At 41.9% G+C, this 22,942-nt stretch overlaps 1 protein-coding gene across 1 annotated transcript in view; it reads left to right on the top strand.

The window, feature by feature from the left end:
* The first annotated feature begins 1,993 nt into the window (after nucleotides 1-1,993).
* Nucleotides 1,994-22,942, top strand: part of LOC134345777 (ubiquitin-conjugating enzyme E2 D2-like) — a 49,167-nt gene continuing 28,218 nt past the window's right edge. The window contains exons 1-5 of the mRNA XM_063046974.1: nucleotides 1,994-2,228; nucleotides 10,081-10,144; nucleotides 17,000-17,031; nucleotides 17,112-17,189; nucleotides 21,240-21,345. Of these exons, the coding sequence (XP_062903044.1) occupies nucleotides 2,205-2,228; nucleotides 10,081-10,144; nucleotides 17,000-17,031; nucleotides 17,112-17,189; nucleotides 21,240-21,345 (304 nt within the window). The 5' untranslated portion in view covers nucleotides 1,994-2,204. The remainder of the gene's footprint in view (nucleotides 2,229-10,080; nucleotides 10,145-16,999; nucleotides 17,032-17,111; nucleotides 17,190-21,239; nucleotides 21,346-22,942) is intronic.

Genomic DNA, 22,942 nt, shown 5'->3' with positions numbered 1-22,942 from the left:
ACAGCACTGTACAATAAAGAGAGAAAAGGTAAATATGAGGACGATTTATCAAAGAATAGGAATGGATTTAAATATATGAAAAGGAAGAGAGATGGCCACGTGAAAATGAGGCTAGGGAAATAGTTATGAGGAGCAAGGAAATGGTATAGCAGGCAATTAGACATTTTGCATAATGAGAGAGAGGAATTAAATAATGTTATGATCACTTGAGAATTTGTATTGAACAAACTAGTGGGGCTAAAGGCTGATAAGTCTTCAAGCCTGGATGGTGAATTTTACAAAATGTGACTACTGAGACAGTGTTATAAACTTTCAAAATTATTTAGGTTTTGGAGAAGTGCCATAGAATTGGAAACCAAAGTGACACCTTGTTCAAAAAGGGAGAAGGGAAAGGAGCAGGTAACTATTGACAGATTCACTGATTGGGTATTTTTGGGAAAATTAGTAAGGTAGTTCCAGCATCACATAGTAATTTGAAAATTTGTAATCTAATCAGTCAAAGAAGCCATGATGCTGAAGGGGAAGTGATGTCTGAACAGGCTCTTCAGCTCATTTATTTATTAGAGGTGCTGAGGAAATCTCAACTAGGACGGGTTTCCAAAGGGAGTTTGACTAGAGCTGCACAAAATGTGGTCACAGTTCAGTGCCCATCATGTTACACGTTATATATTGGCATGATAAAAAGATTGGTGAACAGGCCGGCAATAACTTGCAGGGATGGGGTTCTTTTTCAGACTGCAAAACTTTGACCAATCCTAGGCCAACACTGGTTACAATGCTTAGAAGGAATGAAGCAAATGTGCAAGAGATTAATGAGCAGGTGACACAATGAAAGTTGCGAGAAGGTTACCAGAGGTTTACAGTGAAATACTGATAGGTTAAGTGAGGAGATAAAAAGTTGGCAGATAGAGTTAATGTGGGAAATGTAGAGGTAGTTCACTTTAGAAAGAAGAGTAAAAGAATACAGTATTACACAAGTGACAAGAAGCTGCTTGAAACAGTGGCACAAAGGGAATTGTCCATTGAGGAAGAAAGTGAGCAGTGTGCACCAGGTAACTGGGAAGTGAATGGAATGTTGGCCCTTATTTCATGAGATTTGGAATGTAAATATAAGGAAGTCTAATTGCAACTGTACAAGTTGACAACACATATAAGTACTGCAAACATATTTGGTCCTTAATTTTAGGAAATATGTTATTTAAACGGAGTTCAGTTCAGACTAAGTTCACTATTTTGATGTGGTGTCTGGAAAGGTTGCCCTGTAAAGGAAGGTTTAACAGGTTGAATGGGATGCTAGTTGTTGGAGTTTAGAAGCATGAAAGGATATTAAAACTGGAGGCTGGTCCGGGAAGTGCTAAAAGGGTGTTATCTCTCCGGGGAAAATTCAGAACCAAAGCGTTAAATCTAAGAATAAGAGGCAGTCATTTATGAGAATATTTCTTCTCAGAAAGTCTTTGGAACTGCTTACAAGAAATGGCTATAGAGACACAGTCACCCTTTGTACATTTATGGCCCGTGAATCAAGGCTAAGGGGAGTGGACTAGGAATGTGCGATCAGCCGTGATTCCATTGAATGGGCTGAACACTATTGCTCTCACTTCCTATGGTTTCATTTCCAGCTTATTTTGGATTTTGCTCTGATGTATTACCGTGATAGTCATTTTATCCCACCGTTGTGAGACCTTGCTTTGCAAAAAATGCTGCCATCGGTGCAATGGATTCCGGGGAAACCAATTATCCCGGATACCATCCGCTTTTTGCCAGCTGGCGGCGCTTTACGGACGTTTCCACGCAACGGCCGAGCTCTCTGTCGGCACTCCAGACATGCGCATGCGCTGGGAGTTTATACTCCATCGGCCTTCCGAAGCTACGCCTGCGCAATGGGTGCAGCCCCGCCTGCAGAAGGCGGCGAGCGGCAGAAGCGGAAATTCTGTGCTCTGAGTGCATCGGCGGCCGCTTCCCTGGCGGATTGTGCGGCAGATGCGTGCGCAGCCTCGGGGCGGGAAGTAGTTCCGGCAGCCGCCATCTTGTGGCGAGAGGCAGCGGCGCCGCAGCGACCGGACAGAGTCCGCACCGAATCCGCGCTCCGGCCCCACGGGCTGGGGGAGCCGAGCAGCCGCGGCACCGGCGGCACTCACAGCAATTAGCCGCCCTGATTCCTACTCGTCAGTCCCGACAAAGAGCGGGAGGTGCCGGCCCGCGGGATGGCAATGAAGCGGATTTCCAAGGTAGAGAGACGGGGCCGGGCCTGCGGTGTGGGGCCGGGTGCTGGAGCCCGGGGTGGGGGTGATGCGGGCCCATACTTGATGCTTGCCCTCACACTCGAGTAGCGGGGAAACCAGGCTGCCGACGCTGCCTCTTCCGGGCCCGGTGGCTATTGTCACTCTACCCAGGAATTGCGGGAGATGATGCATCGGGAACGAGAAGTGAGCGGTTGCTGCTGTCGGCAATGTCCTTGTCCATTGAACCCCGGCACACACCCCTCGTCTGGCCTCCACCCCACCCTCGACTCATCACATTCTACCTCCTTCCTTTCTCCCCCTCATCTCACCTACTTTCTTGTCTGCATTCTAGTCCTCATCACCACCCCTGTCTATTGTTTTCTTTTTTGCCTCTTTCATATCTGGCCATTCGTTTTTTTTCTCCTCACTTCCTTCCCCCCACCCCCCCCCAATTCCTGGTAAGGTACCAAAGATCAACGTGAATATCCAATGAAAGATCTCCAGTGAAAGCTCTTGAATCTGCGATGTTAACTTTGTTTCTCTCTCCACAGATGCTGCCTGACTTGAAGTCTAATTTCCAGTTTTTTCCTCATTCTCTTGCATATTTCTGACACCTGCAACATTTTTATCTTGGGAAATCCATATGTAATAATGATCAGCCCAAGAAATTCTGCAGATGCTGGAAATCTAAAGCAACATATATAAGCTGCTAGAAGGGCTCAGCAATTCAGACAGCGTCCATGGAAGTGAACAGCTAATTGATGTTTCAGGCCGAGATCCCTTGTCATGTTCATTTCCATGGATGCTGCCTGACTTGATGAGTTCCTGCAGCATTGTGTGTATAAGGCAAAACATTATGTTGAAGCCAATCAAAAAATTGCATTAACTTCCTCTTGAATCAGAGCTGAAGTATAGAGTTCAGATAATATCTTGCTTTCAGGAACTTGTTCCTGCTGTTCTTTTAATTACTTGGTGTGTAGGATTTGATCAAATGTTGAGTCGGTATGTCTACAAGGAGTGACCCACAGAACGTGGAAATTGATTCAGTTTTGGCAGTGCATTGAGCATCAATTCATCTGTATTTCAGTTTGCTCGCACTTTCGGAGTGGATAAGGCTGCTTCGAATTTGGGTTGAAAGATTTTGATATGGTCTGTCTTGGTTTTCTAAGGGTAGTATTGGATCTTTGTAATTTAAAATCTAATGTATTTGAATTTTTTAATTTGTTAAAAACTGGTGCAAAAACTGGTTATAGCTTGAAATTACGATAATTGTTGAAGTGAAGTAGTTAAATGATTCTATGCCCAGTAATGTAGAAATTAAGGATTTTTGGATTACTTTGAAATTATGGCATTTTATTATAGAAAAAAAATATTCACAGTAAATACAGTGGCAGCAAAAGGTTGGGCACCCCTGGTCAAAATTTCTGTTACTGTGAATAGTTGAGTAGAAGATGAACTGATCTCCAAAAGTCATAAAGTTAAAGATGAAACATTCTTTTCAACATTTTAAGCAAGATTAGAGTATTAATTTTGTTTTGTACTATTTCAGAGTGGGGGGGGGGAAGGAAAGGAGCACCATGCAAAAGTTTGGGCACCCCAAGAGATTTGAGCTCATAACTTTTACCAAGGTCTCAGATCTTAAATAGCTTGTTAGGGCTATGGCTTATTCACAGTCATCATTAGGAAAGGCCAGGTGATGCAAATTTCAAAGCTTTATAAATACCCTGACTCCTCAAACCTTGTCCCAACATTTGGCAGCCATGGGCTCCTCTAAGCAGCTGCCTAGCACTCTGAAAATTAAAATAAATGATGCCCACAAAGCAGGAGAAGACTATAAGAAGATAGCAAAGCGTTTTCAGGTTGCCATTTCCTCAGTTTGTAATGTAATTAAGAAATGGCAGTTAACAGGAACGGTGGAGGTCAAGTTGAGTTCTGGAAGACCAAGAAAACTTTCTGAGAGACCTGCTTGTAGAATTGCTAGAAAGGCAAATCAAAACCCCGGTTTGTCTGCAAAAGACCTTCAGGAAGATTTAGCAGACTCTGGAGTGGTGGTGCACTGTTCTACTGTGCAGCGACACTTGCACAAATATGACCTTCATGGAAGAGTTATCAGAAGAAAACCTTTCCTGCATCCTCACCACAAAATTTAGTGTCAGAAGTTTGCAAAGGAGCATCTAAACAAGCCTGATGTATTTTAGAAACAAGTCCTGTGGACTGATGAAGTTATAGAACTTTTTGGCCGCAATGAGCAAAGGTATGTTTGGAGAAAAAAGGATGCAGAATTTCATGAAAAGAACACCTCTCCAACTGTTAAGCACGGGGGTGGATCGATCATGCTTTGGGCTTGTGTTGCAGCCAGTGGCACGGGGAACGTTTCACTGGTAGAGGGAAGAATGAATTCAATTAAATACCAGCAAATTCTGGAAGCAAACATCACACTGTCTGTAAAAAAGTTGAAGATGAAAAGAGGATGGCTTCTGCAACAGGATAATGATCCTAAACACACCTCAAAATCCACAGTGGACTACCTCAAGAGGTGCAAGCTGAAGACTTTGCCATGGCCCTCACAGTCCCCTGATCTAAACATAATCGAAAACTGAGGGTAGACCTCAAAAGAGCAGTGCATGCAAGATGGCCCAAGAATCTCACAGAACTAGAAGCCGTTTGCAAGGAAGAATGTGTGAAAATCCCCCAAACAAGAATTGAAAGACTCTTAGCTGGCTACAGAAAGCATTTACAAGCTGTGATACTTGCTAAAGGGGGTGTTACTAAGTACTGACCATGCAAAGTGCCCAAACTTTTGCTTCGGGCCCTTTTCCTTTTTTGTTATTTTGAAACTGTAAAGATGGAAATAAAGTAATCTTAAAAATATTAAAGAAATATGTCATCTTTAACTTTATGCCTTTTGGAAATCAGGTCATCTTTTACTCGCTTAGCTTTAGCTATACACAGTAACAGAAATTTTGACCAGGAGTGCCCAAACTTTTGCATGTCACTGTATCTAACAGTATTTTAGGCATATCAATTTGATTCCCTAATGGATTTTGTGTCTTTTCAACTACTTTGAATAAAAATGTAGCAGAACCCAAGTCAACTGTTTCATCACATCATGGGTGATATTTTACTTAAGTACCACTTTCTTGAAATAATCCCATGTCCCTGAATTTCCCATAAATTTAAAAAAAACTGTTGATCTCTTGAGTACGTTCATAGACTGAGTGACTGCAAACTTGGGGAGGGAATTCTGAAGATACATTAGCTTCTGGGTAAAGATTTTTCTCGTTATTGCTGTGCCTGTTCTAAGCCTGATAGGGATTTTGTATGTTCCTCTGAGATCACCTCTCATTTAATATCTGCAAAGTATAGATTTTAGCTTCTCTAGCGTTTCCTGAACCTATTGTACCATCGCTTAAATATTTATGAGCTATTATGGAATTTAAACAAACCTGCCTGGCTTCTACAGAAGTATTATAACCAAACAATTGAAGAGAATGAGAAAGTTGCATTTGTGCAGTGCAACGTTCATCTAAAAAAGACGTCAAATAAGTGTGATCGTGTTTCCATACCAATAGAGCATAAGTAGGTTATGTAGTCCTTTGCAGTTACTAGATTTTCCCAATATCCCTCAATTTTGTGATTTTGTCTTCTCTCATCTTGAAAATGTACTGGCAGATTCATTAGCTGTTGCAAATCACATCTGAGTTCTATGCAGAAATAAATTGAAGGAAGAAACAATCAGGATAGGAGAATCAGTTGATGTTTACCTGGATTTTTAGAAGGCCTTTGACAAGGTGCCACACATGGTTTACAAGAACGATTCTAGCATGTGGATAAAGCAGTGGCTGATTGGCAGGAGGCAGAGTGGGAATAAAGAGCCTTTTCTGGTTGGCTGCTGGTGACTACAGGGGTCTGTGTTGGGGCTGATTATTTTTACATTATATGTCAATGATTTGGATGACAGAATTGATGGCTTTGTTGCAAAGTTTGCAGATAATATAAAGATGGGTGGAGGGCCAGGTAGTTTTGAGGAAGTAGAGTGGCTACCAACAGATTAGGAGAATGGGCAAGGATATGGCAGATGGAATACAGTGTTGGGAAGTGTATGGTCATGCACTTTGGTACAAGAAGTGAAAGGGCTAACTATTTTCTAAATGGAGAGAAAATACAAAAAACTGAAGTGCAAACGGACTTGGGAGTCCTTGTGCAGGATTCCCTAAAGGTTAATTTGCAGGTTGAATGTGTAGTGAGTAAGGCAAATGTTAGCATTCATTTCAAGAGGACTAGAATATAAAAGCAAGAATCTAATGTTGAGACTTTATAAAACACTGGTGAGGCCTCACTTGGAGATATTGTGAGCAGTTTTGGGCCCCTTAGAAAGGATATACTGAAACTGGAGAGGATTCTAAGGAGGTTCACGAAAGTGATTCCAGGATTAAATGAACATACATCAAAGTTGCTGGTGAACGCAGCAGGCCAAGCAGCATCTATAGGAGGAGGTGCAGTCGACGTTTCAGGCCGAGACCCTTCGTCAGGACTAACTGAAGGAAGAGTGAGTAAGGGATTTGAAAGTTGGAGGGAGAGGGATAGAGCCGAGAGCTGGACAGGTGATAGGCATAATTGAAGGAAGAGTGAGTAAGGGATTTGAAAGTTGGAGGGGGAGGGGGAGATCCAAAATGATAGGAGAAGACAGGAGGGGGAGGGCCCCTCCTGTCTTCTCCTATCATTTTGGATCTCCCCCTCCCCCTCCAACTTTCAAATCCCTTACTCACTCTTCCTTCAATTATGCCTATCACCTGTCCAGCTCTCGGCTCTATCCCTCTCCCTCCAACTTTCAAATCCCTTACTCACTCTTCCTTCAGTTAGTCCTGACGAAGGGTCTCGGCCTGAAACGTCGACTGCACCTCCTCCTATAGATGCTGCTTGGCCTGCTGCGTTCACCAGCAACTTTGATGTATGTTGCTTGAATTTCCAGCATCTGCAGAATTCCTGTTGTTTCCAAGATTAAATGGCTTGTTATATGAAGAGTGTTTGATAGCTCTAGGCCTGTATTCACAGAATTCAGAAGAATGAAGGATGACCTCATAAAACCTGTTGAATGGTGAAAGGCCTCGATAGAGTAGATGTGGAGAGGATGTTTCCTATGTTGGGAGAGTCTAAGACCAGAGGGGCTTCCTTTAGAAGGGAGGTGGGGAATTTATAGTATATATGTGGAATTCTTTGCCACAGGCAGCTGTGGAGGTCAAGTCTTTATGTATATTTAAGGCAAAGGTTGATAGATTCTTGATTGGTCAGGGCATGAAGGGATATGGGGAGAAGGCAGAAGATTGGGGCTGAGGAGTAAATAAATCAGCCATGATGAAATGGCGGAGCAGACTTGATGGGCCAAATGGCTTAATTCTGCTCCTATAGCATATGGAAGTTAATAGGCTTGTGAGAGAGAATAAGCTGCAGAACTAAAGAAATGAGAGATGATTTCGTTGAAAAATTGGATGGTCTAATTAATGTTGATAGAAGGCAAATTGGAGTTGTGGATATTGAAGAAGATTGTAAAACCTACATGGAGCAACTTGCAGTGAGTCACAGTGCTGTCCTGTAGAGCTGTTGTATTCATAGGTGAGTTGTAGTGGTTCCAGGTCCTTGGTCAGGCAGGAATTAATTCGAGCCTAAGCCAACTTACACATAAAGTAAATGGCAGGACCTTTGAGCACTAATGAACAGAAGAATCTTTGAGTGCAAAGTTGCAACCAAAGTAGGTAGGACAATGAAGGTGAACAGTATCTTGTCTTCATCAGTGGACGTATTGACTTTTATAATCCATAAATCATATTGCTGCCATGTTAGTATTTTACATTTCTGCCCTGGAAAAAGATTTTGATTATCTAACCTACATCTCTCGTATTATCCTTCCATCATGTTGCCCCTCAGACTCCGACATTCAAGTCTATTCAGTCTCTCCTTGTAGTTAATGTACTTAAATTTAGGCAACGTCTTGGTGAACCTCATTTCTGCCTCTCTCCACATTCTTCCTGTAATACGGCAACTAGAACTACACACAATGCTCCAAATGTGGCCTCACCAAAGTTCTCTACAGCTGTAACGTGAGAGGATACGGAATACAAGCTGAATTTGATTGGACACTGAGGTGCAAATTGTCACTGGTTATGTCTCAAAAGGAAGTTCAGAAGAGGGAAGGAGTTGATAGCCAGAGACTACATTTTGTGTGACATACCACCAGTATTTAAATAGCAGTGTTGAAAGAGCAGTGGGAATTCTCAGGCTGTGGAGAGGCAACGAATAATAGTGCGGTAAGGCACTGCTATTCTACTTGTACATGGTGCTGGATTTACACTTTCTAATCCTCTTTGACTGTGGTACGACACATCTGTGGTTAAGACCCTAACATTTAATTCCAAAGTTGTGATTTTAGGCCGTCTCAGATTTTCTGATAATTTGCTGCCATTGCTCTTCCAGGTAGTGGTTTCCATAACGTAGAACTTTTTCTTTGAAATTAAAATCCCTCTGTCCACGGGTGTGTGATATACCAACATCAGATTTGTGTACATTTGTTTTTTACTGAATTCTATTCATTCATGCTTTTAGGTCGTTAAAAAATCAGAATCAGGTTTATTTTCATTGAACTAGGTGATGATAATTGTAGCAGCAGTATGCCTGTAACAAATTGTTATAACAGCCTTTAGTAATTTGTTATAGGCATTACAAATTACTATAATTCATAATCAAAATAAATACTTATTAGTCTCTGTTGGTCAGGGTCAGCCATGGCTGCTGTGTCCCAGTTGTCTACGTTGTTTGTGCAGCGCCATCAGTTGGTATGCAAGCCGGGCAGAATGATATTGAGAACAAGCTGTTGCCCATGTGGCAGGCTCCCCTCTCCATGCAGCTGGTGAATCCAAAGGAACGGCAGAGGCTGATACCGTTTGGCACCAGCGGTGTCACAGGAGTTGCCAGTCATCATTGAATTCAATGTAGGACTGCCTTAGTGACTCCAGCTCCAGATTTCCCCCTTGAGAGTTTAGTCCCAATGCCTTTCCCATGAGTGGGTATAGCTGCAAGGCAGTAGAGGTTTGAGTTGAGGGTTTTCCTTCTAGTTGGGCTGCCAACCACAGCTGGCAAGCCCCATCTGCCCAGAACAACTGGTTTTAAGCCACCAATAACCCGCCTGTGCATCTCCTTTTGTCAGAAGAAATAGTTCCGCTGGGCTTAGCTAAGTCACGTGCGAAGGCCAGGAGCTGGGCTTGATGTCAAAGGCTATTTGAGATGCCCACCATTTAATAAATAGAACTTACCCCTACAAACCCCTCCGCAGTTATGACAACCTTAAGGTTGGGGGGAGGGTAGTGAGGATAAGCTCCCACCACCTATTAAATGCTTGCAATAGTGCACATCTCAATTAAAGAAGTACTACAAAAGAGTTTTTGGAATACCTTTAAACTTAAGCCGCTTCAAACTGCGTCATCTCCTGTTTCCACTGCAATAAATTTAACTTTGATTTCCTCGTTTGCCTATCTCCTTCTAACTTTGCTGCTATCCGGTATCCATACTACAGGCATGGCATCATGCTTCTAATTTCAGAAATAATTTCATAACAGTGAATTTGGAAAGAATAACAATCTGCCAGTGAAGAACAGGTATCATTGAAAGAAATGACCATGGACCTGGCAGAGTACAAATTCTGTTAGCCGCTTTATACTGGCTAATCAATATTACAAATTCACAGGATGAATTTCTAATATAGTAGCTTTGAAATTCCTGACAAGCCATGTCCAACAATCACTTTTACAGACTGATTTTTAAAAAAATTACTGAGCTGTAACTGTGTTTTCGTTTTTAAATCTAGGAGCTAAATGATTTGGCTCGTGATCCTCCAGCACAGTGTTCTGCAGGCCCAGTTGGAGATGATGGTGAGTATTTTAAATGAACTGTATGTTAATAAAGTGAGTTGTACTGACAATATTTAAAAACAATTTTAAAAAAAAGATTGCTCAGTGGAAGCATCCAGTGCTTAAGAGCCATGCACGATTCCATCAGATATTTTTCCCTTGGTTTTCACATTTACTTCCTGAATCCTCACATATCCATTAGAGACGTGTGTAGTTCACGTGAAGATGTACCTTGGCTAACAACCTTCAGTGAGGAATAAAAAGCTATTACTCTTTCAGATCTGCAGCATGTTTAGGAATTTTTACTTGGGTTGGGTTTGCTGTTCAGTCAGCACATGGAAAAGTCTTGATCTGGGTAGGTTTTGCTGTGGCAATTTTGTTGGTCCATGTTGACAGATCACTTGTTCTGAGTTTTTATCAGCCAGAAAGCAATTAGTATCATTTGAGTCTTTGATACACATATCTTCTCCAGTTTGCAAGCCCGCCAATATATTTAAATTGTAAAATGTATCTATTCTGCTAGTCTCCCAAGACACTCAATTGTGTGTACAGGCAATACACATTTGTAACATTAAATAATTTTGAATAACTTGGGGAGGATCCATAATGCTTTGGATTGTTAAAAATAGAATACCAATTAATACCTAATTCTTATCTTCTAAAGTTCTAGTGTCTCAGGTGGTTCCTGCAGTTTGGAGGGTGGCAGATATAACCACACTTACAGAAATGCAGGATTGAGAAAAGATATTTATTTTATTTAGCGATACAGCACAGAGTAGGTCCTTCCCTCCTTTGAGCCACGCCAGCCCAGCAACCGCACAACGCTGATTAACCATAACCTAATCGCAGGATAATTTACAATGACTACCTAGACTTTGTACTGTGGGAGGAAACCACAGCGGCCAGAGTAAACCCATGCATTCCATAGGGATGATGTTCAGAGACTCTTTACAGAATGGTGCCAGAATTGAATCCCAAGCTGTAATAGTGTCATGCTAACTACTACAGTACCGTGGGCGGTAGTCCTAACTTATTTGTTTACATCAATGGTCGGGAGGATTAAGTCATCGGTAAGAGGTGTAAGAATATAATACCTAGAAAAGAATGTTAGGATTTGGCAGCTACTCTATTGGAATACTTTGAGGATGTCGCTAATGGAGTTTAAAATAAAAATGAACTAATCTAGGTGGTGTATTCGGATTTTAAGAAGAGTTTTGATAGGATCCCATGCAGGAGATTGGTCAACAAGATTAAAGTACACAAGACTGAGGGTAATGTCCCGGCATAGATTGAGAATTAGTTGATAGACCAATTAAGAGGGGCTTGGAAGGATATTGTCTTGTTGAAAGTGTATGGGACGAGGCCAAAGGCCAGGTCAGCATAGACTGAATGGACTAAAAGGCCCATTTCAGTGTTGTATTATTTAATGGGATTACCTGTGTCTGTCTTGGGTTGAAGGGCGTGTCCAGTAGTGTAACACAGGGATCGGGGACAGTTCTGGAAAATGGTTTTAAAGTAGAAAATCAGCTCAGATTCGGTCTTCCCTTTCAGCACTGCTTTTGGCTTTCTGGATATACCACTGAACTTGTCATCTAACTCTTGGAGTCTATGGGCTCCCAATTAACACATCAGATAATTGAGATGTGCAATTATGTCTAAAGTTACATTGTTTTTGGAATTTATAGGAAGATTTTTAATGCTAGATTTTGAAGATTGTTGTTGATTTAAAGTTAACCATTTTCCAAAGGCAAACAGTTGTCAATCTTTGTGTTGCTGGTAGTCTTTTGCTGATTTGTACCTGACATTCAGCATGATTACAAGTTTAACCAATTTTCAGTTTAAGTGTCACAGAGAGCAGGCCCTTTGAGCAGCAATGTCTGTGCTGACCATGACACCAATTCAAGCTAATTCTATTTGCCTGTAGATGTGCTATATCTCTAGATTCCTTGCCAGTTCACGTCTCTCTAAATACCTCTTAAGCATTGCTGCTGTATCTGCTGCCATCCCCTGGCAGTGTGTTCCAGGCACCTCGCAGTCTTTGTATATTAAAATTACTTGCCTCATAAATCTCCATTGAACCTGTCCACATCCTCACCTCCACGCCACCTGAAACTGTCCTCTAGTATTTGACATTTCTACCGTATCTATGCCTCTCATAATTTTATATACTTCTATCGGCTCTCTTTAGAAGGCCATGTCAATACAAATGGGTATGAAATAAAGCAGCCTATGGGGTTGTTGCCTCAATGTCAGAGATTCTGATTCAATCCTGTTGTTGGGTGTTGTCCTTATGATGTTTGTATGGTCTCCTCGTGACTGCATGGGATTCTTCTGGTTGGTCCAATTTCCCTGCCAATGCCCAACCTCCATGTATGCAGGTTGGTAGAAAAATTGGTGTCTCTAAATATAGATGATTTGTATAATCTGGGGAAGGTTGAGTGAATGTTGGGAGAATAAAGTAATCAGATTAATGTAAAATTTGTGATGGTTTGTGTGGATTTAGTCATAGTATAGTCATAGTCATACTTTATTGATCCCGTGGGAAATTGGTTTTTGTTACAGTTGCACCATAAATAATTATATAGTAATAAAACCATAAATAGTTAAATAGTAATATGTAAATATGTAAGTTATGCCAGGAAATAAGTCCATGACCAGCCTATTGGCTCAGGGTGTCTGACCCTCCAAGGAAGGAGTTGTAAAGTTTGATGGCCACAGGCAGGAATGACTTCCTATGACGCTCTGTGTTGCATCTCGGTGGAATGAGTCTCTGACTGAATGTAATCCTGTGCCCAACCAGTACATTATGTGGTGGATGGGAGACATTGTCCAAGATGGCGTGCAACTTGGACATTAGCCTCTTTTCAGACACCACCGTCAGAGAGCCCAGTTTCATCCCCACAACATCACTGGCCTTACGAATGAGTTTGCTGATTCTGTTGGTATCTGCTACCCTCAGCCTGCTGCCCCAGCACACAACAGCAAACATGATCGCACTGGCCACCACAGACTCGTAGAACGTCCTCAGCATCGTCTGACAGATGTTAAAGGACCTCAGTCTCCTCGGGAAATAGAGACAGCTCTGACCCTTCTTGTAGACAGCCTCAGTGTTCTTTGACCAGTCCAGTTTATTGTCAATTCGTATCCCCAGGTATTTGTAATCCTCCACCATGTCCACACTGACCCCCTGGATGGAAACAGGGGTCACCGATGCCTTAGCTCTCCTCAGGTCTACCACCAGCTCCTTAGTCTTTTTCACATTAAGCTGCAGATAATTCTGCTCACACCATGTGACAGAGTTTCCTACCGTAGCCCTGTACTCAGCCTCATCTCCTTTGCTGATGCATCCAACTATGGCAGAGTCATCTGAAAACTTCTGAAGATGACAAGACTCTGTGCAGTAGTTGAAGTCCGAGGTGTAAATGGTGAAGAGAATGGGAGACAAGACAGTCCCCTGTGGAGCCCCAGTGCTGCTGATCACTCTGTCTGACACACAGTGTTGCAAGCACACGTACTGTGGTCTGCCAGTCAGGTAATCAAGAATCCATGACACCCGGAAAGCATCCACCTGCATCGCTGTCAGCTTCTCCCCCAGCAGAGCAGGGCGGATGGTGTTGAACGCACTGGAGAAGTCAAAAAACAGGACCCTCACAGTGCTCGCTGGCTTGTCCAGGTGGGCGTAGACAGGGTTCAGCAGGTAGACGATGGCATCCTCAACTCCTAGTCGGGGCTGGTAGGTGAACTGGAGGGGATCTAAGTGTGGCCTAACCATAGGCCGGAGCAGCTCCAGAACAAGTCTCTCCAGGGTCTTTGATGCATCAAAGACCCTGTTTCAGTGCTGTATGACTGTGGGACTTCGGAAAGTTCCAGAGCGTTGAACTTAATCCTTAATGTGTGAAGAAATTGGGGCTCTGTGATAGTGGAAACGAAATGCTGCAGGTAATGTCTGCAAACTCGTTTTCATCTGAATAGTTCCAAAGAGCTTGGCATTCAGTGAGTAATTTGGGCCTATGAAATGGCAGGTTTTGAGCTTCTAAAGTTGTCTTCTGGAGAATGTGTTCTGAGGCAATTTGAGTGAAATAATGGGAGCGATGGCTTTCTGAAGGTGGCTCATTGTTTGAGGTGGATTTAAGTTACAGTGCAGTTCCTTTTGAATGAAGTAAAAATCAGGTCTAGCATTCTTTGACCTGAAAATTTGAAAATGCTCACAGCAGGTTGGGTTTATCTGTGGAGAGGGAAACTAAGTTAACATTTCGAGTTGAAATATGTAGATTAGATTAATATATTATGTTCTCTTATTTTTTGGGGGAGGTGGGGTGGAATTGATATGGGCAGTCCCTCCATCGTCATCATCATTTCAGTGTATAGACCAAATGAGTAGGGTATTTAAACACTTGTGGACAGGTAAGAAATGAAAGTTTATCGTGGCTGGATGGGAAAATACAAAGTCATGGCCTTATGAAATGGCAAAACTTGAAGGGCTGAACAGTTTACACTTGCTCCCAATTGATATGCTTTGTGTTATTGTAGATCAATATGTTGAATGGTAAACTGGTGACTTGAATTAGAATTAATTACTTGATTCAGAATTCCTTGGGTTATTTTCATTTTGCATCTACAGGTTTCCCCCGTTATCTGAAGGTAGAGCGTTCCTATGAAATTGCTTGTAAGCCGGAATGTCGTAAAGTGAATAAGCAATTACCATTTATTAATATGGGGAAAATTTTTGAGTGTTCCCAAACCCAAACAATAACCTACAAAATCATGCCAAATAACACACAAAACCTAAAATAACAGTAACATATAGTAAAAGCAAGAATGATATGATAAATATACAGCCTATATAAAGTAGAAATAATTTTCTGCAGCACTGTCTAGCACAGCGAATATCTTGCAGAAGCGCTCTCGGCAGAAACACTCTCTGGTAACCTTTAAGCTATGAAGCTGCCAAATCATACCAAATAACACATAAAAATACACAGCCTATATAAAGTAGAAATAATGTATGTACAGTGTAGTTTCACTTATGGAATAGGGAAGACTCCAATAAATTGCAGTTTTGTCACAGTTAAACACTTATATGAATAAGCACCTGATGCAATCGGCAGTCACCTCTGATCTGGGCTGACATTTACGTGCCGGGCAGCATCTAATTAGTTAGCTTGTTTATTTCGGCTTTTTTCTTAAAGATGTGCTGGGTGTGTTCCAACTACTGCTGCACCGCTGCATTCTTCGCGGCAATGTATTGGTGCACGGCCCGGAGGTTGGGGGCCACTGCTTAAACTACGAAGCTGCCCTCGCCTCAGAAACCGATCAAACCACCCATGACTACCTTTAAATTCCACTTTCGCAACACTTTCATCACCATCGTCCAGTACTTTCTGTTTCAGCTTATTAAAAAGACTGACTGATTTCTCCTTAAGTATAAGAAAACTTAACGGAACACCACGATTTGTACACCTATCAATCCACTCAAGCAATAGACTTTCCATTTTATCCATTATTGGATGCCGACTAAGAGAGACCACTTTGCTACGAGCAGAACCAAGAGTAACATCGGCAGCTTTCAGGATTCTTTCTCTCTCTCTGTATAAATAGTGCGAATGGTGGACGCAGGCAAGTTCAACGCGCGGACAATATCCTTACTTCATTCACCACGATCGTAATGCTTAATTATGTCCAGTTTTACACTAAGTGTAACACTCTTACGAGCTCTTTTAAGCTTTTCCGATACCTTAGAACTCGTCTTGCTAACGGATGCACAAAATAAATCGAGATAAAGCACGTGTTTAAGCAATGCCAGCTAGAATGCAGTTCCGGGGGAGGAGCTTGGCTGTTTGGGTGCGCGCTGCCTTTTTTCATAACAGTGAAAATACCTTCTGTTAGTGAAAACAGATAACTAATGTAGGTCTTTCATAACAGCGAGGTGTTGTAAACCGAATGTTCAGAAAACGGGGGCCACCTGTACTAGAAGCTTTGGATGTGGTATATCAGATCTTCAACAAAAATAACCTATTTCTAATATGCTTCTTGGTATATAGGGTTACATTAAGGAGAAAAAAATATCCTGACACTACTAGGTCATAACAAGTTACAGTTCATAATTCTGACTTGGGCAAGTCCATCTGAAGTATTTAATACACAAATCTTAGTTGCAATAGTTTCCTTTTATGTATGGATTTCACAGTGGTACAGTGATGTACATTTTGGAAATTTATTTGGCTAACTGAGGCTTTTTTCATTACTTCTATTTTGGTTACACTATATACTGCTTATAGTTGAGCCAGCCTGTCCACTTGGTTCTGTCCTTCGAAATGCATTTATTACATTTTACTCATAGGCATGAATTTGCTGGGTTGGATTTGAAATGTTTTTCCATTGTAAGGTTTCAGTCTTAAAGTTATCTGCTCAAATTCTAAATGAATTCCTGAATTTTCCTGCATTCTGGCTTTGTTAAACTTAGTGATTCTGGTTTGGTGAGTGGTTTTTAAGCTGGCCCTTGTTGGTTATCAGCCACCATCGACTTGGAGAAGAATGAAAGTTAGTGTGCCCATTTTTATCCACCTTGCAGCAATGTGTGGAATGCAGTTTGTTACTATGACTTTAGACGAAAATAAAGATAGAAAATCTGGAAATGCTTAGCACGTCAGGCAGAACCTGTAGAAAGTGTTGAAGACTCTCATCTCTTTCATAGATACAGCCTGATCGTCTGGCAATTTCCAGTGTTTTACACTTTTTAATTTTATTTGCTTTTTTTTTGTTCTATCTGCCTTTAGACTAAGCTTTGAATATCAAATGTAATTGTATAAATGTATTAATTTGTTTTAGTTTTTGTTTGTTGTTGGTATAACTAATCAATTTTTCTTTCTTCTTTAGCATTTCACTGGCAAGCAACGATCATGGGACCTGTAAGTATTTGTTCAAAGTTTGATAATACAGATTTTTATTGTTTGAAGGATTATAAAATTAATTTTATTTTTCTCTATAGAATGACAGTCCATATCAGGGTGGAGTCTTTTTCTTGACAATACACTTTCCTACAGACTATCCATTTAAACCACCTAAGGCAAGTATTGCTGTTGTCGCCTATCATGATTAATTGTTAAAGTGTCACATTTTGTACTATTTGAGCACTGACAGATTCAATTAATAAATTTAAAGATTTGAATGATTAGTGATTTTTTTTCCCAACCACACTGCCAGGTCATGGAACATGGAATTTCCTCTTTGCCTAGCCACTGACTCACATCTGAATATCTACCCCTTGTGCATTTTGATAAATTAGAGGAAATACATTTCACATTACTATGTCCTTTAGGGACGCTCTTGAACTATAAAATTAACTTTGCAGGTAGTATACCTTCAAATGATTTACATCTACCTTTTGAATTCATCTTTAAAAATTCAGACACAAGCTATTTAATCTCTCTTGATAGGACAATACTCTAATCTCAGGAACTTCCTAGTGAATTTCCAATGCTACAATATCTTTTATTTTTGGATCTCAAGGGACCAAGTCAATACACAGTATTATTCCAAATGAGGTCTCACTAACAGACTGTAAAATTGCAACAAAACCTCTCTATTTTTATATTCCAACCCAGTTGCAACCTGTCTCTCTTCACCATGTTAGACTAGGTTCATGCAATGAAACAGTGGTCCCCAACCACTGGGCCGTGGACTGGTACCGGGCCGCAAAGCATGTGCTACCGGGCTGCGAGGAAATGATTTGTCGATATGAAATGATATGAGTCAGCTGCACCTTTCCTCATGCCCTGTCACGCCCACTGTTGAATTTGAACGCACACGAGGTCATCAGTCGCCTAAGCGCAGTGATACCCTTGCGCCAGGGATCACTGGTTGGCCTCGGGTAACCGGCTGTTTTGTGCGGCCTGCGAGAAGTACTGTTGATACTGGCCTGGAGTGCGGACAGATGGGCGCTGCCTCTAAACCTGTTTAGCAGACCGAATGTTCGTGGGGAACCCGGTGCTAAAATATTGGCAGACGACCTAATTCAGGCTCAGGGTTTCATAAGTAGCAGAGCAGCTACCTCGCAATGATCTACTGAAAGTCATCCCTCAAGCCAAACTTTTGTCGGCTGAAAGATCCTATCTACCCACAAGAGGGGGCGGGCACGTACCCTGTCGTGCCCTTTGCTCGGTTGGTCACTCTCTTCGGACTGCGACCACCATGGCCCCGGCACGGGGACTTCCGGCCCTTAACTTGTCCTCTCACCCCACCCACGACCAGCCACACCTGGCGAAGGCGTCTGGCAGCGGGCGGGCAGGTGGAGGCTGTCTAATGAGCCAATGAAGCCCTCAAAACTGCTTCGGCACCTTGAGTCCAAGCACCCTGCACTTAAAGACAAACCCGCTGAGTGTTTTGAGCGGAAAGAAATGTGAGCAAGTGCTAAGAGCCACGAAAACTAAATTGCGGAATAGACTGAACATAAGGAACCTTGTTTGAGTATCGCTGTCTCCCATCACCCCTCGATGAGACCCTCTTGTTGCAGGTTCCCACTGATTCAGCAATATTGGTGTGTTGCAATGATTTTATATGTTCATACGAAAAAATATGTGGTGTATTTAATATCCAAACGTCACTATATTCATGAGGGGAAAATATGTTCTGTGTTTAATATTAAATTCGTTAGATAAACCCTTTTAGAAACAAAATTGAGTGTATTAGTTACTTATAAGTGACTAAGTGACTTATAGTTGACTTATCACCTATATTCCAGTCGTAATTAACTCCCCCCCCCCCCCCCACCGGCCGGCTGGTCCGCAAGAATATTGCCAATATTAAACCGGTCCGCGGTGCAAAAAAGGTTGGGGACCTCTGCAGTAAAACACCTAATTCCTTCCGGGCTTCATTCACTTAAAATTTCTCCCCATTCAGATAATCTAACTTTTGATTTCTCTTCAAAGTTCAGAATCTTGGTGAAGTTCAAAGTAAATTTGTTATCGAAGTACACGTATGTCATACACTATCCTGAAATTCATTTGCTTGTAGGCATTCTCAGTAAATAGGAAGAAACGACAGAATCAATGAAAAACTGCACAGAACAGAGGCAGATAAATAAATAATGTGCAAAAGACGACAAACTGTAAATACAAAAAGAAAGAGAAAATAAAAAATTAATATGCAATAAGTATTGAGAACACAAATTGTTGTGTTCTTGAAAGTTAGCCCAGATGTTGTGGCAACACACATCAAAGTTGCTGGTGAACGCAGCAGGCCAGGCAGCATCTATAGGAAGAGGTACAGTCGACGTTTTAGGCCAAGACCCTTCGTCAGGACACCAAAGGGTCTCGGCCCGAAACGTCGACTGTACCTCTTCCTATAGATGCTGCCTGGCCTGCTGCGTTCACCAACAACTTTGATGTGTGTTGCTTGAATTTCCAGCATCTGCAGAATTCCTGTTGTTTCCAGAGGTTGTGGAATCAGTTCAGTATTGGGATGAGTGAAGTTATCCCCTCTGGTTCAGGAGCTTTTGTTGAGGAGTAATAACTGTTCCTGAAATTGGTGGTGTGGTACTTGAGGCTGCTGTACCTACTGGCAGCAGTTTGAAGAGAGCACGGCCTGGATGGTGGAGGCCCTTTATGAAGAATGCTGCTTTCCTGTGACAGTACTTCTTGTAGATGTGCTCAGTAGTGGGAAGGGCTTTACCTGTGATGGACAGTGGTCTATCCACTACTTTTTAATGTTTTTTTTCCATTCAAGAGCACTGGTGTTCACACACCAGGCTGTGATGCAGCCAGTCAGTATACTGTCTTTTGTGCATCTGTAGAAGTTTGAAGAATTTTAGATTAGATGCTTTGTGCTAACTTTTAAGAAAGTAGAGATGATGCAGTTACGTTCTGGACCCAGAACAAATCCTCTGAAGTGATAATGCTGAGGAAGTTGTTGACTCTCTCCACCTCTAATCCTCTGGTGTGGACTGGCGCATTGACTTCCAGTTGCTGACATTGACTGAAAGGTGGTTGTTCCGGCACCATTCAATCTCCTCTGCAGTGCCAAAAAACTATTCACCCCCTTGGAAGTTTTCATGTTTGATTATTTTACAACATTGAATCACAGTGGATTTAATTTTGCTTTTTTGACACTGATCAATAGAAAAGACTTGTGTCAAAGTGAAAATAAATTTTTACAAATTGGTCTAAATTTATTACAATTATTAAACACAATTATTGATTGCATAATTACTCCCTTCAGGTTAGTATTTACTAGATGCGCCTTTGGCAGCAATTATAGCCTTGAGTCTGTGTGGATACGTCTCTTGTCAGTTTTGCACATTTGGACACTGCGATTTTCCCATATTCTTCTTTAAAAAAACTACTTAAGCTCTGTCAGATTGCAGAGGGATCGTGAGCGAACAGCCCTTTACAAGTCCAGCCACACATTCTCAATTGGATTGAGGTCTGGTCTCAGACTTGGTCACTCCGGGACATTAACATTGTTGTTTTTAAGCCATTCTTGAGTAGCTTTGGCTTTATGCTTGGGGTCATTGTCTTGTTCAAAAACAAATCTTCTCCCAAGTTGCAGTTCTCTTGCAAACTGCATCAGGTTTTCTTCTAGGATTTCCCTGTATTTTGCTGCATTCATTTTGCCCTCTACCTTCACCAGCCTTCCAGGGCCTGCTGCAGTGAAGCATCCCTACAGCATGATGGGCCTCACAGTAGAGATGGTGTGTTTTTGATGATGAGCGGTGCTTGGCTTGCACCAAACATAGGGTTTAGTCTGATGGTCAAAAATCAATTATTTTGTGTTTTTTATAGTTAATTTGGATCGCTTTATAGAGATTTGTTTTCACTTTGACACGGAAGAGTCTTTTTCTGTTAATCAGGGGCAAAAAAGCCAAATTAAATCCACTATGATTCGACGTTGTAAAACAATATAACATGGAAACTTCCAAGGGATGAAAACTTTTTGTAGGCACTGTATATGAAGAGCTGAATTAGTTTTAGTTTGGTGTTTGACACTGATTGAAATGCTCCATTTTCACTTTTCGGTGAATCATTGGTCATTGTGTTAATCCAAAAATTGTATGAGGTAAACTTAGATTGCGTTGTTTTGTATCTTATCAACTGAAAAAATGTTTTTTTTATGCTTTCAGGTTGCATTTACAACAAGAATTTATCACCCAAATATTAACAGTAATGGCAGCATCTGCCTTGATATTCTAAGATCACAGTGGTCCCCTGCATTAACTATTTCTAAAGGTACAGTGACATTAAGTTTTTGCACATTTCAGACCAAATGACTGTCTTCTCCTGAACCAAATGGATGTCAGGGTTTAAAGTTGATCAATCAACTAGGCTATTAGCTGCACTTGTGTTTTAGTTTTTTTGAATGCAGGTTTTATTGCAAGGGCAGATTTTGTCAGTCACTGATTGTCCTTGAAAGAATGGCAGTGAGTTTTGATAGCAAAAGCCATGACAGATGTATAAAGAAAATAATTTTGAGCACCTCAGTTAAGTCTCTTCTGCTCCAGTGGTAAAAAGCTCGAGCTCATCTGATCTTTCCTTGCACGGTGCTTCGCAATGTTGTTCTACACTCAGTGGCCAGTTTATTGGATACACCTGTACACCTTGCTAATGCAAATATCTAATCAACTCAATGCATAAACGCATGTAGACATGGTCAAGAGATTCAGTTGTTCACCCCGAACAACAAGCATGCAGTGAGCAGCATTTCTGTGGGCAAAAATGCTTTGTTAATGAGAGAGATCAGAGGAGAATGGCTAGACTGGTTTAAGCTACAGGAGGGCGACGGTACTCAAATAACACACACAAAAAATGCTGGTGAACGCAGCAGGCCAGGCAGCATCTATAGGAAGAGGTACAGTTGACGTTTCGGGCCGAGACCCTTCGTCAGGACTAACTGAAAGAAGTGATAGTAAGAGATTTGAAAGGGGGAGATCCGAAATGATAGGAGAAGACAGGAGGGGTTGGGATGGAGCTAAGGCCTTCTATGTATTGGCGAGACCTGACGCAGGCTGGGAGACCATTTCGCTAAACACCTACGCTCTGTCCGCCAGAGAATGCAGGATCTCCCAGTGGCCACACATTTTAATTCCACGTTCCATTCCCATTCTGATATGTCTATCCACAGCCTCCTCTACTGTCAAGATGAAGCCACACTCAGGTTGGAGGAACAACACCTTATGTTCCGTCTGGGTAGCCGCCAACCTGCTGGCATGAACATTCACTTCTCTAACTTCCGTTATTGCCCCACCTCCCCTTTGTACTCCATCCTTTTATTTATTTATTTTTTTCTCCCTCTGTCCCACTCCTTGCCTGTCCTCTGGGCTCCCCTCCCCCTTTCTTTCTCCCTAGGTCTCCCGTCCCATGATCCTCTCTCTCCCTTCTCCAGGCTCTTATCCCTTTTGCCAATCAACTTTCTAGCTCTTAGCTCCATCCCTCCCCCTCCTGTCTTCTCCCATCATTTCAGATCTCCCCCTCCCCTCCCACTTGCAAATCTTTTATTATCTCTTCTTTCAGTTAGTGCTGACGAAGGGTCTCAGCCTGAAGCGTCGATTGTACCTCTTCCTATAGATGCTGCCTGGCCTGCAGCGTTCACCAGCATTTTTTTGTGTGTGTTGCTTGAATTTCCAGCATCTGCAGATATCCTCGTGTTTGAGTACTCAAATAACCTCATGTTACAACAAATCGTGTGCCAAAGAGCATCTTTGAGCGTACAACATGTTGAAATGAATGGGCTACAACACAGAAGTTACTCTGGGTTCCACTCCTGTACCTAATAAAGTGGCCACCTTTGACTCGGTGTGTTTACTTCTGGTGTGGTGACCACTGCATA

Source organism: Mobula hypostoma, chromosome 4, assembly GCF_963921235.1.
Source record: "Mobula hypostoma chromosome 4, sMobHyp1.1, whole genome shotgun sequence".
NCBI classification, from domain to species: Eukaryota; Metazoa; Chordata; class Chondrichthyes; order Myliobatiformes; family Myliobatidae; genus Mobula; species Mobula hypostoma.
Note: the sequence above shows the minus strand (reverse complement) of the source record. Positions and strands in the feature narration are given on the sequence as shown.